Source organism: Cervus canadensis, chromosome 9 (assembly GCF_019320065.1).
Source record: "Cervus canadensis isolate Bull #8, Minnesota chromosome 9, ASM1932006v1, whole genome shotgun sequence".
In the NCBI taxonomy this organism is placed as follows: Eukaryota; Metazoa; Chordata; class Mammalia; order Artiodactyla; family Cervidae; genus Cervus; species Cervus canadensis.
The window spans coordinates 15,955,566-15,973,448 of NC_057394.1; the positions used below are offsets into that span (position 1 = coordinate 15,955,566).

Below are 17,883 nucleotides of genomic sequence, written 5' to 3' on the forward strand. Positions count from 1 at the left end.
AAAAACATTAACCATTATCTGAGCCTTTATTGGGTTATAGTGACATTAAATTTCAGATCACTGCAACAAAAGCAAAATGAAAAAGTTTGAAATATTGCAAGAATCACCAAAATGCGACAGAGATACAAACTGAGCAAATGCTGTAGGAAAAATGGTGCTGATCCATTTCCTCGAAGCAGGGTTGCCATGAATGCTCAATTTATTTAAAAAAAAAAAAAAAAGAAGAAGCACTATTTGTGAGGCACAATCAAACCAGGTATGTCTGTATTTCTGGCTGTTCCCATATATAAATCAACACAAATCAGGACACAGGTGAGAACTGTGTCTATGAGAATGTATGTTTCCACACTCTCAGTTCTACTGAAACTGATTCACCTGTGCAAACAGGAACAAACTCTTGGCAAATGGCCAAGATTCTCGGTGCGCCACAGGCTGCTCACAACAACAGTACTGTGAGCTCCAAACCCCAGTGAGGAGAGTAAGAAAAAGGCAACTCAAAGAAAACCAGACTTTGCCTATTTCTACCATTCAGTAATCAAAACTATAGTCTCAAGTCTTTCCCAGGTCATCAATGTGTTTTACCAATCGCCCATGCAGAATGTCACCAGCATGAATAAATTTGCATTCCTAACAAAAAGACATTTGGAGACAAAATAAGATTATTTTAGCTGCTTTGTGATGGCCCCTTGCTGTTTTCCCAGACCACAGAGGTGTTGGTTTCTGATGACCACACCAACTTGTTAGACATTTGCATCTAGATCTCTCTTCAATACCAAACCTAACATGATCAACACCCAATGGCCCACACAAAACAGCCGCTTCCTCTGACTTCCCCACTCTAATTTCATTACTTCTTTCCCAGGATCATAGGCTCAAAATGTTTACCTTACTTCCAGTTTTCCCCAAGTGCAGTGTGGTGCCAAGACCTGAAGATTCTTCCCCTGCAATGCTTCATGACTCAGTCCCTCATTTTAAGGACCACATTCAGTACCTGAATGCCAGCTGTGCTACTTTTGAAAAACAGAATAAACTCTTTCCTTAATTATGTTGGTGTTGTCATTGTTTAGTCGCTAAGTCGTGTCTGACCCTTTTGTGACCCCATGGACTGTAGCCTGCCAGGCTCTTCTGTCTATGGGATTTCCCAGGCAAGAATATCAGAGTGGGTAGCCATTTCCTTTTCTAGGGGATCTTTCTGACTCACAGACTGAACCCGTGTCCTGCATTACAGGTGAATTCTTTTCCACTGAGCCACCTGGGAAGACCGCATAAGATTACTTCAGTCAGTCAGTTCAGTTGCTCAGTCGTGTTCGACTCTGTGACCCCATGGACTGCAGCATGCCAGGCTTCCCTGTCCATCACCAACTCCTGGAGTTTGCTCAAACTCATGACAGCCAGCCCACCTGACATCAGGTACCCTCTTTGCTCAGTTAAGTCATCCCTCTTGTTCCACCCATCACATTTTATGCATCTATGTTCATATTATGCTTCAACTCTCCTGTCATAAGATCACTATGTTAGACCCGTTCCTTTAACTGCAGCTACACCTCTTCCCATTTGCTCTGTTTTAGCTACACAGAGGGACAAGATAAAAGTATCAGGCCATCTAAGGCCATGCCTAAAGTGTCAGGTAACTAAGTCTGCCTGAAATAACAGAGCCTACAAGTCACAAGATGGGACCCAAGTCCACATATGTTGGCCTCTTTTCCATCTGCTGATGGTTTTCTTATCACCTGAATAGCTTGACACTTTATCATGTCCCTCTGTGTAGCTAAAACAGAGAAAGCAGGGAGAGGTATAGTTGCAGTTAAAGGAACAGGTCTAACATACAGATGTTATGATGGGAGAGTTGAAGCATAACACGAACATGGATGCTTATAATGTGGTGGGTGGGACAAGAGCAATGACGTTGCTGGGCAAAAAGGGTATGTGAGGTCAGGTGGGTTGGCTGTCTGCAGGAAGAACCTGCACCCACAGTTGGGCTGGGAGAGAAACCTGCAGCCTAATGGGGCACGTGGTGCCTGGGGAACAGGCCAGACAGACTTCGTGCCCTGTTTGAGGAGCAAGACTCATTTTGGATCCCATCAGGTGGTGACAGAGCTGCACATATGCTGCTGCGTGGGGCTGTCTCTGACTTCAGGTCCAGGCAGGGCTGAGCCTGTGGGAAATCCCTCTAGTTCCTGCAGGAGGCTGATGTGGAGAAGGCAGAAGCAGGATGAAAACTGCCTATGATGAAGACAGACTCCATGGACAGATTCAAACAAATGCAGTGGGATCATACAGAATTGGATTATAATGTAAGGGTGTGATTTGCAAAATATGAAAGTAAATAAATCTATAGGGTATTAAGTGCTGCAGAACGTTCCAGAACCTCATACTCAAACACGGCAGGCATTTCGGTGATTCATGAGTTTGGTTTCAAACTGTCAAAGGACATTTCTTGGGAATCATGGGTTATGTGTCATCAAAAACTGCCTATGGGAGAGAAAGGACTTTCTCGGAAGGTCCTGTTCAAACGCAATGCTGAGAAAGTGGTCTGAGTGAGCCTGAGATTCTGTATAAAAAGATCGAAGAGATGCAGGTGATACTGACCCTAGCAACACAGTCTGAGTCACAGGGAATCAGGAAACTTGGAGGGAAAGTGGGACAAACTGGAAGTGAGGGGAGGGGTTGCTGAGAAAATATTATGTAAAAAAAAGGAGAAAATGCAGGAAACCAATATTTTTACACATTATAGAAAGCATCTGTAAAAATTCAAGTAATACTTCCAAGCAATAAAAAAATAACAAAGCAAAATCAATCTACCTCTAGAGCTGGAAAATGCTTTACAATTGCTCAGGACTCTTTAAAATTATCAAATCAACCAAAAATCATCTAAATGAGAAATGCAGCACAAGTTCAAAATCTACCCAGGTAGCCTAGGGTTGCATTTACCTCATTCTGGATCTTTATTTTTACTTGGTATTTCGTCCATGAATTAAAAACCAGCATAGTACCAACTATACTTTCCTATTAACTTTAACTTCCATGAATCAGGACAACAGAGGATGTGGCAGAAAGACAAAGAGCACCCCTTCCACTGGGTGGGCTCACTCCCAAGTCCTTCCCTCTCCTGAAGCAGCCTTTCTTAACCAAAGCCAACATCAAAGGCGTGTCCTGGAGTGACAGGACTGGGATAGGTGAGTAGGAAAGGAAAACTGGGTTGTACACAGGTGGAGTGAAATCATTTCAAGAACACACTGCCTGGGTATCATCTCACAACACAGAAGTGAAGGTAATGGTGATGCTGAGTGGACCAAGGCACAGATCAAAAGTCAGATTGTCATATTTATCAATTCAGTCTCCAAATTAAATGTTCCCTCAAACATTTTAGAATCTCAGATAGTCCTATGATTTGGGGGGATTTAAGATGGAAGACTCTTGAGAGTCCCTTGGACTGCAAGGAGATCCAACCAGTCCATCCTAAAGGAGATCAGTCCTGGGTGTTCATTGGAAGGACTGATGCTGAAGCTGAAACTCCAATACTTTGGTCACCTCATGCGAAGAGCTGACTCATTGGAAAAGACCCTGATGCTGGGAGGGATTGGGGGCAGGAGGAGAAAGGGACGACAGAGGATGAGATGACTGGATAGCATCACCGACTCAATGGACATGAGTTTGAGTAAACTCTGGGAGTTGGTGATGGACAGGGAGGCCTGGCGTGCTGCGATTCATGGGGTCGCAAAGAGTCGGACATGACTGAGCAACTGAACTGAACTGAACTGAAGATGGAAGAATACAAATCTGTTATGTTCCTAAGCTGTATATGAAGTTTCTAAGATAATTCATATTTTATGGCTTTGGAAGAAACACACACAAATTAACGGAATTATATTGACAAGGTGAAATCTGATGGACACAGAGTTATGAGTAATGAAACATTGATTTGCCTATAGCACTCTCAGGGACAGGGCTGCATCAAGAGCTGTGGTCAATGTTTCCAAACACAGAAGTCCTCACCTTCTTCCTGACCTATAATGAGACTGGAAATAATTAGGAGCCAACTTTTGCTCAGTGACTAACTGAAGCTGCTCCCTGAATCTCTTTGGGGCATTAAGTTGAATATTTATTCTTTCATGTCACAAGGGTATCATTCATTATATCATGGCTATAGTCCTCTAGGTGTGTCTGTGGTGGAGAGTTTTAAAGAGTGGTTATTTAATGTAATCTGTTGCTTACCCAGTTGTCTTGTGAGTATGTTTTGGTTACTGGTTGTTCACATGTGTGTGTTACTCTCCTAGCCAGCAGTCCCCAGCACCCTCTCTGTACCTGTAAAATGCCACTCTCTAGGGAACAAAGATGAAAATAAGATGCTCCCTGAACTTAAGAAACCTCAGGGTTCTGTGAGATACAGACTCAAAATTACAAAGCATAGCACAGGTGCTATGTCTTTTATGTTAATTGTGGCAAAATACATGTAGAAACCTGTATACTGGTCAAGAAGCAACAGTTAGAACCAGATATGGAACAACAGACTGGCTGAAATTTGGGAAAGGAGTATGTCAAGGCTGTATATTGTAACCCTGTTTTTTTTTTTTACTTACATACAGAGTACTTCATGCAAAATGCCAGATGGATGAAGCACAAGCTAGAATCAAGATTGCCAGGACAAATAACAATAACTTCAGATATGCAGATGACACAACCCTTAGGGCAGAAAGTGAAGAGGAACTAAAGAGCCTCTTGATGAAAGTGAAAGAGGAGAGTGAAAAAGCGGCCTAAAACACAACATTCAAAAAACTAAGATCATGGCATCTGGCCCCCTCATTTCATAGCAAATAGATGAGGAAACAATGGACACAGTGAGAGACTTTATTTTCTTGGGCTCCAAAATCACTACAGATAGTGACTACAGCCATGGAATTAAAAGACACTTGCTACTTGGAAGAAAAGTTATGACCAACCTAGGCAGCATATTAAAAAGCAGAGATATTACTTTGCTGACAAAGGTCCATATATTCAAAGCTATGGTTTTTCTAGTCATCATGTATGGATGTGAGAGTTGGACCATAAAGAAGGCTGAGCACCAAAGAACTGATGCTTTTGAACTGTGGTGTTGGAGAAGACTCTCAAGAGTCTTGGACTGCTTGGAATGCAAGGAGATCAAACCAGCCAATCCTAAAGGAAATCAATCCTGAATATTCATTAGAAGGACTAATGCTGAAGCTGAAGCTTCAATACTTTGGCACCTGATGGGAAGAGCTGACTCATTAGAAAAGACCCTGATGTTGGGAAAGATTGAAGGCAGGAGGAGAAGGGCATGACAGAGGATGAGATGGTTGGATGGCATCACTGACTCGATGGACATGAGTTTGAGCAAGCTCCAGGAGTTGGTGATGGACAGGGAGGCCTGGTGTGCTGCAGTCCATGCGAGTCACAGAGAGTCAGACACGACTGAGTGACTGAACAACACCAACATGTAACATGAAATTTACTAATTTAACTATATTAAGTGATTATAGTGTTATGTATATTCACATTGTTGTATAACCAAACCTCAGAATATATGTTCCCTTGTAACTGAAATATATGTTCCCTTGTAAAACTGAAATTCTGTACCTATTAAACAACAATAGCCCATTCTCCTTCCTCTGTCACTGGGGACCATCATTCTACTCTCTGTCTTTGATTTCTCCAGGAACCTCATAAAAAATGAATCATATGTTATTGGATCCATTCATGTCTGGTTTATTTCATATGTCATGATAACCTCATGGTTCATCGATAGTCATTGTTTTCTTCCTTTTTTAAGGCTAAATATCATTTAATGGTAAGGATATACCATATTTGCTTATCCATTCATCTGTCACTTTCATCATGGACACTTGAGTTGCTTCCAACTTTTGTTTGCTATGAGCACAGGTGTACCATAAGCCCTATCTTGAAAGAATATATAAGATGCTGTAGAAGCAAAGAGGGGCCTGAATAGGCAGATACATTAGAGTTGACTGTGAAAATGAGGAGACTTTCTCCATCTAGATGACAGAAGGGAGGGGTCTCTGAGGTGGAGGGGCAGTGTGTGCACACTGGAAGCAGGCAGGACATGGTGCTTTGGGAGAATCTACACATGGCCTGAGTGTAGAGGTTGTGAGCACATTAGGACTCAGTGATGAACAGGCAGGTGGGGAAGAGCTTCCTACCATGTTGCGTGTCTTGGTTTATTCTCTTCTTCAAGATTCTGCCCTGGTCCCAGTCAAAGGCCCCAACCTGAGTGTAAATAGGAACATCACTTGCAGACATGGATGCTGACAGGACCAGATCACAAACCTCCCTGCCGTCTCCCAAGTGCATCTTTCTCTGCTCCCTTCAATTAGCTCTCATCTGCTCTGAGTGCATCTCTGGGCCCTGTCTCCACCTGCAGGGTCTGGCTCCTCACCCCTGACTGAGTCAATTCTGGGCTCCTCACTTTTCGCTACAAGCTCATCCCACAGCCCCTGCTAAAGTGGACTTAGGGCTTCACTATGGTTCTAGCAACAGGTCAACTAGGCCAATAAGGATTAGATCTGTGCTAAAGAAAGAAGTCATCTGTGGGAGGGAGGGCAGAGAGATGACAGCGCAGTGTAGGTGAGTGGAGGACAAGTCTATGGGAAGGGCCAAGGGAGAGAGGAGGAGGCTGCAACCAGCGAGTAACATAGGAATAAGAGAAGATTTCAGAAATACAAAGAAGAAAAGATGGAAAGGAGGAAAGTGGAGAGATATTGGGAGAGTTAGTGAAGGGAGCCAGGGCTCACTTCCCAGACTTTGTATGAATAATCAGGTGTCATGTATAGTGTCCTGGGTCAGGTTAAACTCCAGCTCCAGAGTCCAGGGCCAACACCACCATGCGTGAACTCATAACCCAGGGAAAGAAATGCTGGGATCCCCATCCCATGGTCAGTTTCCAAGAAGGATTCTTGTATAATGTCATTGCTCTAATCTGCATCCAAGAGAATCCTCTGGACTCACTGAGAAGGAAGCCAACAGTGGATTTAGCACTAAATTTTTCACTGGATTTTAAAGAAGCAAATGGCTTAAACAAACCTTTGCACTTGAGACTATGTATGATGTCAGGTCCTTCAATACCATAGGCTCATCTAAGCTGTATCTGAAGTTCACATAGTAAAAGTTAATCTCTCCTCTATGAGGCCAGGCTGGTGGTGGTCGAAACTTGTATTCCCAGGGCGCTTCTTTCTCACACTCTGTATATTCAATCCCCCTTTCTACTGAAATCATCTGAAATACATAAGACAACACAGGAGTTAGGAAAGGAGGGTGTTGCTTATGGATGTTCAGAGACTGTGAACGAAACCTTCTGCTTTTATATCTTTACATCAGCGTTTCCATGGTTCAGAAGATCTCAGGTCTTAGCATCCACAAAGGAGAGAAGTAGGAGTTTTATGAGGCCTTTGACAATTCACAAATTTGTTCATGGTCTTGTAACATTGTCATTTACAGGTACTTCCTTCAGTATTATATGAAAACTAAAAGAATTACAGAAATGAATGCAAAGATTTTATTGATCCACTTTTCACACCTGAATAAAAAAATAAGGGAATTTTGTTTAAGAAAAGAATACTTATGGACACCAATCAGTAATGTGCAGCTACAGAAGGACCATCTGCTATAGATGAGCAGAACTGGACGGTTACCAAACCTCATTTTTTTTTTCAATTATTTTTATTAGTTGGAGGCTAATTACTTCGCAACATTGCAGTGGTTTTGTCATACATTGACTTGAATCAGCCATGGAGTTACATGTATTCCCCATCCCGATCCCCCCTCCCACCTCCCCCCCACCCGATTCCCCTGGGTCCTCCCAGTGCACCTGGCCCAAGCACCTATCTCATGCATCCCACCTGGGCTGGTGATCTGTTTCACCATAGATAGTATACATGCTGTTCTCTCGAAACATCCCACCCTCGCCTTCTCCCACAGAATCCAAAAGTCTGTTCTGTACATCTTTGTCTCTTTTTCTGTTTTGCATATAGGGTTATTGTTACCATTTTTCTAAATTCCATATATATGTGTTAGTATGCTGTAATGGTCTTTATCTTTCTGGCTTACTTCACTCTGTATAACGGGCTCCAGTTTCATCCATCTCATTAGAACTGATTCAAATGGATTCTTTTTAACGGCTGAGTAATATTCCACGGTGTATATGTACCACAGCTTCCTTATCCATTCGTCTGCTGATGGGCATCTAGGTTGCTTCCATGTCCTGGCTATTATAAACAGTGCTGTGATGAACATTGGGGTGCACGTGTCTCTTTCAGATCTGGTTTCCTCAGTGTGTATGCCCAGAAGTGGGATTGCTGGGTCATATGGCAGTTCTATTTCCAGTTTTTTAAGGAATCTCCACACTGTTTTCCATAGTGGCTGTACTAGTTTGCATTCCCACCAACAGTGTAAGAGGGTTCCCTTTTCTCCACACCCTCTCCAGCATTTATTGCTTGTCGACTTTTGGATAGCAGCCATCCTGACTGGTGTGTAATGGTACCTCATTGTGGTTTTGATTTGCATTTCTCTGATAATGAGTGATGTGGAGCATCTTTTCATGTGTTTGTTAGCCATCTGTATGTCTTCTTTGGAGAAATGTCTGTTTAGTTCTTTGACCCATTTTTTGATTGGGTCATTTATTTTTCTGGAATTGAGCTGCAGGAGTTGCTTGTATATTTTTGAGATTAATCCTTTGTCTGTTGCTTCATTTGCTATTATTTTCTCCCAATCTGAGGGCTGTCTTTTCACCTTGCTTATAGTCTCCTTTGTTGTGCAAAAGCTTTTAAGTTTCATTAGGTCCCATTTGTTTAGTTTTGCTTTTATTTCCAATATTCTGGGAGGTGGGTCATAGAGGATCCTGCTGTGATTCATGTTGGAGAGTGTTTTGCCTATGTTCTCCTCTAGGAGTTTTATAGTTTCTGGTCTTACATTTAGATCGTTAATCCATTTTGAGTTTATTTTTGTGTATGGTGTTAGAAAGTGTTCTAGTTTCATTCTTTTGCAAGTGGTTGACCAGTTTTCCCAGCACCACTTGTTAAAGAGGTTGTCTTTTTTCCATTGTATATCCTTGCCTACTTTGTCAAAGATAAGGTGTCCATAGGTTCGTGGATTTATCTCTGGGCTTTCTATTCTGTTCCATTGGTCTATATTTCTGTCTTTGTGCCAGTACCACACTGTCTTGATGACTGTGGCTTTGTAGTAGAGTCTGAAGTCAGGCAGGTTGATTCCTCCAGTTCCATTCTTCTTTCTCAAGATTACTTTGGCTATTCGAGATTTTTTGTATTTCCATACAAATTGTGAAATTATTTGTTCTAGTTCTGTGAAAAATACCGTTGGTAGCTTGATAGGGATTGCATTGAATCTATAGATTGCTTTGGGTAGAATAGCCATTTTGACCATATTGATTCTTCCAATCCATGAACATGGTATGTTTCTCCATCTGTTTGTGTCCTCTTTGATTTCTTTCATCAGTATTTTATAGTTTTCTATGTATAGGTCTTTTGTTTCTTTAGGTAGATGTACTCCTAAGTATTTTATTCTTTTTGTTGCAATGGTGAATGGTATTGTTTCCTTAATTTCTCTTTCTGTTTTTTCATTGTTAGTATATAGGAATGCAGGGGATTTCTGTGTGTTAATTTTATATCCTGCAACTTTACTATATTCATTGATTAGCTCTAGTAATTTTCTGGTAGTGTCTTTAGGGTTTTCTATGTAGAGGATCATGTCATCTGCAAACAGTGAGAGTTTCACTTCTTCTTTTCCTATCTGGATTCCTTTTACTTCTTTTTCTGCTCTGAATGCTGTGGTCAACACTTCCAAAACTGTTGAATAGTAGTGGTGAGAATGGGTACCCTTGTCTTGTTCCTGATTTCAGGGGAAATGCTTTCAATTTTTCACCATTGAAGGTAAAGCTTGCTGTGGGTTTGTCATATATGGCTTTTATTATGTTGAGGTATGTTCCTTCTATTCCTGCTTTCTGGAGAGTTTTAATCATAAATGGATGTTGAATTTTGTCAAAGGCTTTCTCTGCATCTATTGAGATAATCGTATGGTTTTTATCTTTCAATTTGTTAATGTGGTGTATTACGTTGATTGATTTGCGGATATTAAAGAAAACTTGCATTCCTGGGATAAAGCCCACTTGGTCATGGTGTATGATTTTTTTAATATGTTGACCAAACCTCATTTTAATAATTAGTCACTTGCTGCTTTATTAAAAGCGAGAAGTGGAAAGTTTTCATTTATTTGTTTTTCTCTCTTTGGGAGAAGGTGAAAATATTCAAAAGAGATTATAATTTACATATTGACTAAGGTCTCTTAAAGTGGCAAAACTCCACAATTCTAATAGAGCATTCTGAGAGGGAGCTTATTTGACCAGCAAGAAGAGACATCAGGAAATTCAGGTGTTCGGCACACACAAGAACAAATACTAAAATGGGAGTGGAGGAATCTACTAATTAAATAAACAAATCTCAAAATACTGAATCCTTTATCTTAACCAACAATGAGGAATTATCTATTAAGAAACAAAGATTTTAAAAAAGCCACTAAGAAATTAGCTTTTATTCTCTGTAGGATTTCAGAACATTTCTCCTGCAGAGATATTTATTATATTTGAAGACAGTTTGTGATGAATATAAGACCTGCTGACACAGCACACATAAGACTGAGAAAAGCACATATATATATTTTATTTTATATTAACTTTAAATAGATGGAAGAGGATGCAAAAACAAACAAACAAACAAACAAAAAACCTCTGTTAATCATGATGTAAAAACAAGAATTTTACGGTTCTACCTAAGAATTGTTTTTATGCCAGCTAATAATGGCCAGGAGATTTGAAAAAGTTAAGAATGATAAGGTAAACATCACCATATTCTCAGCTTCGATGCTTTGCCTAACACAACACCGGAACATCCCCGTGAGTATGAGTATGAGGGCGAGAGAGAGCACCAGGCCAACCTCCCCGGGGTTAAAACCTAAACAAGGAAGAAGAGGAATCAAGTCAGAATGGTTCTTAAACCCTTGCCCAGCTCCTTCTGTAACTTTACAAAGAAGACTCCTTTATCATATTTCAGTCATTCATGTTGTGATCGTATTATACATACTTTTACTATGTGGATTGAGATCATAATACAGTGGGAAAAATGACTATGAAAGACTGTGAGATGTGTTTATTAATCCCATCAGGACTGACATATATGTGACAATATCATATTGGTGAAGAATCAAGTCATTATTCAGATTACCATCATTATGGCTGCAAGAACCATTAGGTAATATAACTTTCTACATATCCAACGCAGCTGCAGTTGAAACCACAAAAACAAGGCAATAGGTTTTAAGAGCAAGTGCTTTTAAATCTAAAATACTACTCTCATTGTTCCATATTAAAGATTCAATGCAGTTAATATGGAATCATTAGGGATGGCGAATTCATGCCACACACACCAACAACAACTCATCTAGTACCCACACAGTTGGACACTGTTCTTCGCTGCAGAAAGTCTTTCTTAACCCAGTGTACCAGGCACCTACAACCAAGAGATTTGAGTAGCCCTAAAGCTAAAACCTAACCTCTAAGCTGAAGGAAAAGCTTAATGGTAAACTTGGTTCTCTCCTCCCAACTACAAGATACTACCTAGAATGTTCAGAAGATCAACTTGCTACAGTTGTGTAGACTTCAACCCATTCAACAAAAGATAAAATGATAAAAAGTCTCATATTAAGACACAAATGACTTCATATGGGCCACACTGTGGAATCATATGCTGCAAACACTTTAAAACAATTCATTAGAACCAAACAGTATATGATATTAGAAGAGGTGGCAATATTTAATAACTGTAAACAAAACTATAAACTGTAAGCATACCACAAACCTGTACCTTATTCAAATCTGTACTTACTTTCTGCCAGAATCAGGGCCCCAAAGGCAACAACAGTGACAAAGATGGCACAGACTACATCTAGATACACAGCGAGCCATCGGGACGTCGTCAAAAGCAGGAACCAAGCCTCTGGATTTGTGAACCGTAAGAAGCATAGTACATAAATAGAAAAACCATGTTAGCTGCTTCTAAAGAGGGAGAGCATTTTGTTCAGTTGAAATACAAGAGATTTTCACACAAGGTAGAACAACAAAGATACACACCTAAGGAGCCTGAATATTCCTGAAAGCTACATTTTGACACAAGACAACGTATAGGAAACATAGGAACTAGTTCAGGGGCTTTGTGGGGAGCATGAACCAAAAAATTCAACCCGTGGGTTATAAACAGAAACATGATTCTAATAAAGAAGATGGGAAATGGTCTCACTGCTGTGTTTCCTGCAGTGCTGGGCTTCAGTGTGAAGATCATCCTCTCACAGGGTCAACTGTTTTCAGCTCTCAGACAGCAGACAGCACAGCTCTGCTGTTTTCTGCACCTTCTGCATTTACTACAGAGCCCTGCACAGTGTTTATTCTCAGGAGCCAGTATCTAAATGACCATGAGCTAACCAGATTAGCATGTGTCTTTTGAAATGCCATTTTACCTTCAAAGTACAATAAAGATTGGAAAGATAGGCCAAATTTTTATAGACTTAGAGGAAATTCTGAAATTTCTACCTAGGAAAAAAAAATTCAGAGATACAAAGAATACCACACATCAAGTCGGCAGCAAATCTGATGATCAGGAAATGATTTTCCTCAATCATGTCAGCCACCCTGCATGCTCTGAAAAGAGAACTGGCAAACTACAGCCTGGGGGCCAAGAACAACCACCAGTGGGTTCTGAAAATAAGGTTTTATTGGAATGCAGCCACAGCCATTTGCTGATGTATTATCTTTGCCTGTCTCCGTAGTGAGTAGTTACAATAGAGACTATACAGTACACAAAGCCTACAATATTTTCTATCCAGCTTTTTGCCAGAAGAAAGTTTGCTGACTCCTGTCCTCAAGGGACAGAAAGTCACAGGGCACAGTGATGGAAGGACAATGCAAGGCAGTCAGGGGAGAAAAACAGAGCATATGAGAGGGGAAAAAGGGTGCACAGAGGGGATGCTGAGAGGAAGAGGTAGGGGAGGCAGGTGTGCAGAGAAGGACAATGGGGCACATAGAAAGAGGAGCTGGCCAGCAAGACCACCTGAGAGGGAGGTCAGGCCTCAGAAGGCAGCACATCCCATCCTTTGAAATCACTTTCAGAAACGTACAGACCTGAGTGCAAGTCCTGGCATGTGTCGAACACTTCCTGAAACCTCTGTTCGGCTTTGTACGCCCGGATGGTCCAGAGTCCCCGGAGAGAAGATGCTAAGTGGGAAAACACTGGGCTCCGAGCTGGGGAAGCAGAGGCAGACACACGACAGAGAAAGTCAGGGAGACTGGATGCAAGGAAACCCACTGCCTCCTGGGCTTTATGGTCACATGTCCCGCCAAAGGGCACACCTGTGGCTTCCTGGTGGGCTGCCTGGGGGAGGAGGGACAACATCCCTTCTGGAGAGGATTCTCCATGTGATCCTTAAACTCCTGCTGACACCAACCTTCACTTTAAAAACCTAGAAATGAAAGATTCTCTTTGAACCTTTCTTTGACCTCATTCAAATCACAGCTGGAATTCTTTACTACTTCTTTAATCAAGGTCCTCCTCAAACATGCCTCCCTCCAAATTCTTCTGGCATCTTTCCAGGTGGAAATTGTTCATATTTTTAAAATATATTGAAGCACAGTTGATTCACAATATTGTGTTCATGTCAGGTATATAGTATAGAGATTCAGTTATTTTTTCTGATTATAGCTCATTACAGACTATTATAAGATACTGAAAAAATTCCCTATGCTTTACAGTAAATCTTTGTTACTCACCTATTTCAAGTGGTAGTGTGTATAAAGCCCATACTCCTAATATGTTCCTCCCTCTCATTCCCCCAACTTTGGTAACCATAAGTTTGTTTCTATGTCTCTGAGCCATATTATCTTTTAGCTTCTATGTCTAAGCGATGTCATGTCATATGTTTTTCTGTGACTTACTTTACTAAGAATAATATTCTCTAGGTCCATACACATTGCCACAAATGGAAGTATTACATTCCTTTTCATGGCTGAGTATTATTCACTAATTTTGAGTAAGTGGCATTCCAAATTTTAATTCCTTATTAGAGTCCTCACCAAGATGAAGTTTGATGAGCAACATGTGTGCTATCTCCTCCTTAGATGAATAACCTAAGGTTGGGATAGAGTCAGTACATCCCTTACCCTGGATCAGAGCCAGACATAGGACAGAGGCAAGACGAGTAAGGGAGTGGACAGTCTGCCATCTCTCCCATTATGGTACTCTCCCCGCACCTGAGCCAGGAGTCTCTGTGTGGGTCATGGAGCACCTGGTACTGCACCGCCCTTGTGCCTCAGGACCCAGCAGACGAGGAGTCTTTGAATAGTCTTGACTTCCACTCTGGGGACCTGATGGATGTTTTCATAACTGCCCTGCTGGATACCTGTCCTGGTGTTTGGAGGTCACTGTGACATGTGACACACATCACCCTTTTAGAATCTGACAGTGGCCTCAGTGTCCATTCTCTCTTGAGTGACTTCATGTGGGTTTGGGATCTCGTGTCACATGACTGGTCATTCGTTTCCTGCCATCTTCTTTGAGTCCACTGACCACGAGCACCAGGGTCAGGCTCCTGCCCATCAGGGAACAGGTGGGGTGCAGGCTCCCAGGCAGGGAGGATTTCTTATTGTTCTCATCCCCCACCATGAACGAGGATGTAACTTGCTGTTGTCATAGGCATATAGTGAGCCTGTGATCTCTGTCTGGGATGAGTGATAACTTGTGTTTTAACAGAAGAAAATACGGACATCGCTTTGTTACCTGTGCATCTCCTAGAGAAGCATGAGTGCTAAGTTGCTTGTTGTTTCCAACTCTTTGAGACGCTATGGACCATAGCCCTCCAGGCTCCTCTGTCAATGTATTCTCCAGGCAAGAACACTGGAGTGGGTGGCCATATCCTTCTCCAGGGGATCTTGCTGACCCAGGGATCCAACCCCTGTCTCTTATGCCTCTGGCATTGGCAGGTGGGTTCTTTACCACTAGCACCACCTTGGAAGCCCCTCCTAAAGAAGAACTGTTAGTAAAACCCAGGTGTTTAGAGGAAGTTATGATCACTTATCTTGCAGGAGGCTACTGAGACTTTATAAAATGATGAGGGATAAGAATCAAGGGAGTACCAAACTGCAAACAGGTTCCCAGTTTCTAACCAAAGACTTCCTGAGATTCTGGATGGTTGACATCCACTAGGAGGGTGGCAGCTAGAGACCAGCTCCCCAGAACAGACACAAGGCGCACCGGACCGGAGCGTGTGGAAACTGAGGCTGGGACTGCGGAGGGGATAAGGCGTAACGCACCCGGGGAGAGTGCGCCTGTCAAGCTTCTGGCTGCCTGAGCTGCTTGGGCCAGGGAAGGCACAAAATTCAGGCCCAACTGAGTCCGCGCTTTTGTGGAGTACCCAAAAACTGGAACTGCATGCAACGCCGGGCCTGCTTCATATAGAGCAGCCGGGAGCCTGAGCAGTGTAGATGGGAAAGCACACACCCATGAGTGGGGGCAAACCCAGTGTGGCTGGAACACTGCGAGTGCTCCCCACACACGCCAGTGATATTTGTCTGCGGCGCTCCTCCCTCCCCACAGCACGACTGAACAAGCAAACCTAAACAAGAGACCATCTCCGCCTGCCTGTGTCAGGGTGGAAATTAGATACTGAAGAGACCTGCAAACAGAAACCAAATAAACAAAAGGAACTGCTTCAGAAGTGACCGGTGCAACAGATTAAAATCCCTGTATGTAACACCAACTACACTGAAAGGGGCCTATAGATATGGAGAAGTGTAAGCTGGAACGAGGAGCTATCTGAAACTAAACCGAACCCACACTGACTGCAACAGCTCCAGAGAAATTCCTAGATATATTTTTACTTTATTTTTTTAATTAAAAAAAATTTTTAATTTCTTTTCTCTTTTTAAAATTTTTTCTCTTTTATTTTCTTTTAAAATTCCCTATTACTCCTCCATTACTCCTTAACTTTCATTTTCATATATTTTTACTATATTTTTAATTAGAAAAAAAATTTTATTTTTTGTTTTTCTCTTATTTTCTTTTAAAGTCCTCTATTACTCCTCTGTTACTCCTTAATTTTCATTTTCATTTCACTATAACGCTGAAAAAAAAAAAAAAAGAAGAGGCCCTATTTTTAAATCAAACTTCATATATATTTCTAAATTTTTTTGTGTTTTTGTTTTTGTTTTTAATATTGTATTTTTAAGTCTAACCTCTACTCTAGATTTTTATTCTTTGTTTTTCAGTATTTGATATCAATTCTGGACATTTAAGAATCCAATATTCAGTACCCATTTTTACTCAGGAGTGTGTTGATTACTCTCTCCCACTTTTGACTCTCCATTTTCTCCCTCAGATCACCTCTATTTCCTCCCTTCCCCTTCTCTTCCCAATCCAATTCTGTGAATCTCTGTGGGGGTCTGGGTTATGGAGAACACTTTGGGAACAGAGAACTGCGTAGATCTGTCTGTCTCTCTCCTCTTGAGTCCCCCCTTTTCTCCTCCTGCTCATCTCTATCTCCCTCCTCCCTCTCCTCTTCTTCATGTAACTCTGTGAACCTCTCTGGGTATCCCTCACAGTGAAGAATCTTTTCACCATTAACCTAGAAGTTTTATTATCAGTGCTGTATAGTTGGAGAAGTCTTGAGACTACTGGAAAAATAAGACTGAAATCCAGAGGCAGGAGATTTAAGCCCAAAACATGACAACACCAGAAAACTCCTGACTACAGGGAACATTAAGTAATAAGAGACCAAAAGCCTCCATACCTACACTGGAACCAACCACCAACCAAGAGCCAATAAGTTCCAGAGCAAGACATATCACGCAAATTCTCCAGCAATGCAGGAACATAGCCCTGAATGTCAACATACAGGCTGCCCAAATTCACACCTAACACATGTACCCATCTCAAAACTCACTACTGGACACTCCATTGCACTCCAGAGAGAAGAAATCCAGTTCCACGCACCAGAACACTGACGCAACCTTCCCTAACCAGGAAACCTTGACAAGCCAATTATCCAACCCCACCCACTGGGTGAAACCTCCACAATAAAAAGGAACCACAGACCACCAGAAAACAGAAAGCCCACTCCAGACACAGCAATCTAAACAAGACGAGAAGGCAGAGAAATACCCAGCAGGTAAAGGAACATGAAAAATGCCCACCAAGTCAAACAAAAGAGGAGGAGATAGGGATCTACCTGAAAAAGAATTTAGAATAATGATAATAAAAATGATCCAAAATCTTGAAAACAAAATGGAGTTACAGATAAATAGCCTGGAGACAAGGATTGAGAAGATGCAAGAAATGTTTAACAAGGACCTAGAAGAAATAAAAAAAGAGTCAATTAAAAATGAATAATGCAATAAATGAGATCAAAAACACTCTGGAGGGAACCAACAGCAGAGTAACGGAGACAGAAGATAGGATAAGTGAGGTAGAAGATAAAATGGTGGAAATAAATGAAGCAGAGAGGAAAAAAGAAAAAGGAATCAAAAGATACGAGGACAACCTCAGGGACCTCTGGGACAATGTGAAATGCCCCAACATTTGAATCATAGGAGTCCCAGAAGAAGAAGACAGAAAGAAAGGCCATGAGAAAATACTCGAGGAGATAATAGCTGAAAACTTCCCCAAAATGGGGAAGGAACTAGTTACACAGGTCCAAGAAACCCAGAGAGTCCCAAGCAGGATAAACCCAAGGTGAAACACCCCAAGACACGTATTAATCAAATTAACAAAGATGAAACACAAAGAACAAATATTAAAAGCA

General features: G+C 41.5%; 1 protein-coding gene across 2 annotated transcripts in view; it reads right to left on the minus strand.

The window, feature by feature from the left end:
* LOC122447587 (ATP-binding cassette sub-family C member 4-like) overlaps positions 1-17,883 on the minus strand; it is a 405,286-nt gene that overhangs the window by 40,456 nt on the left and 346,947 nt on the right. For both annotated transcript variants that reach the window (XM_043478281.1, XM_043478282.1), the window contains 4 exons: positions 13,214-13,333; positions 11,925-12,035; positions 10,888-10,994; positions 7,057-7,248 (listed from right to left, as the gene is read on the minus strand). In XM_043478281.1, the coding sequence (XP_043334216.1) occupies positions 7,057-7,248; positions 10,888-10,994; positions 11,925-12,035; positions 13,214-13,333 (530 nt within the window). The remainder of the gene's footprint in view (positions 1-7,056; positions 7,249-10,887; positions 10,995-11,924; positions 12,036-13,213; positions 13,334-17,883) is intronic.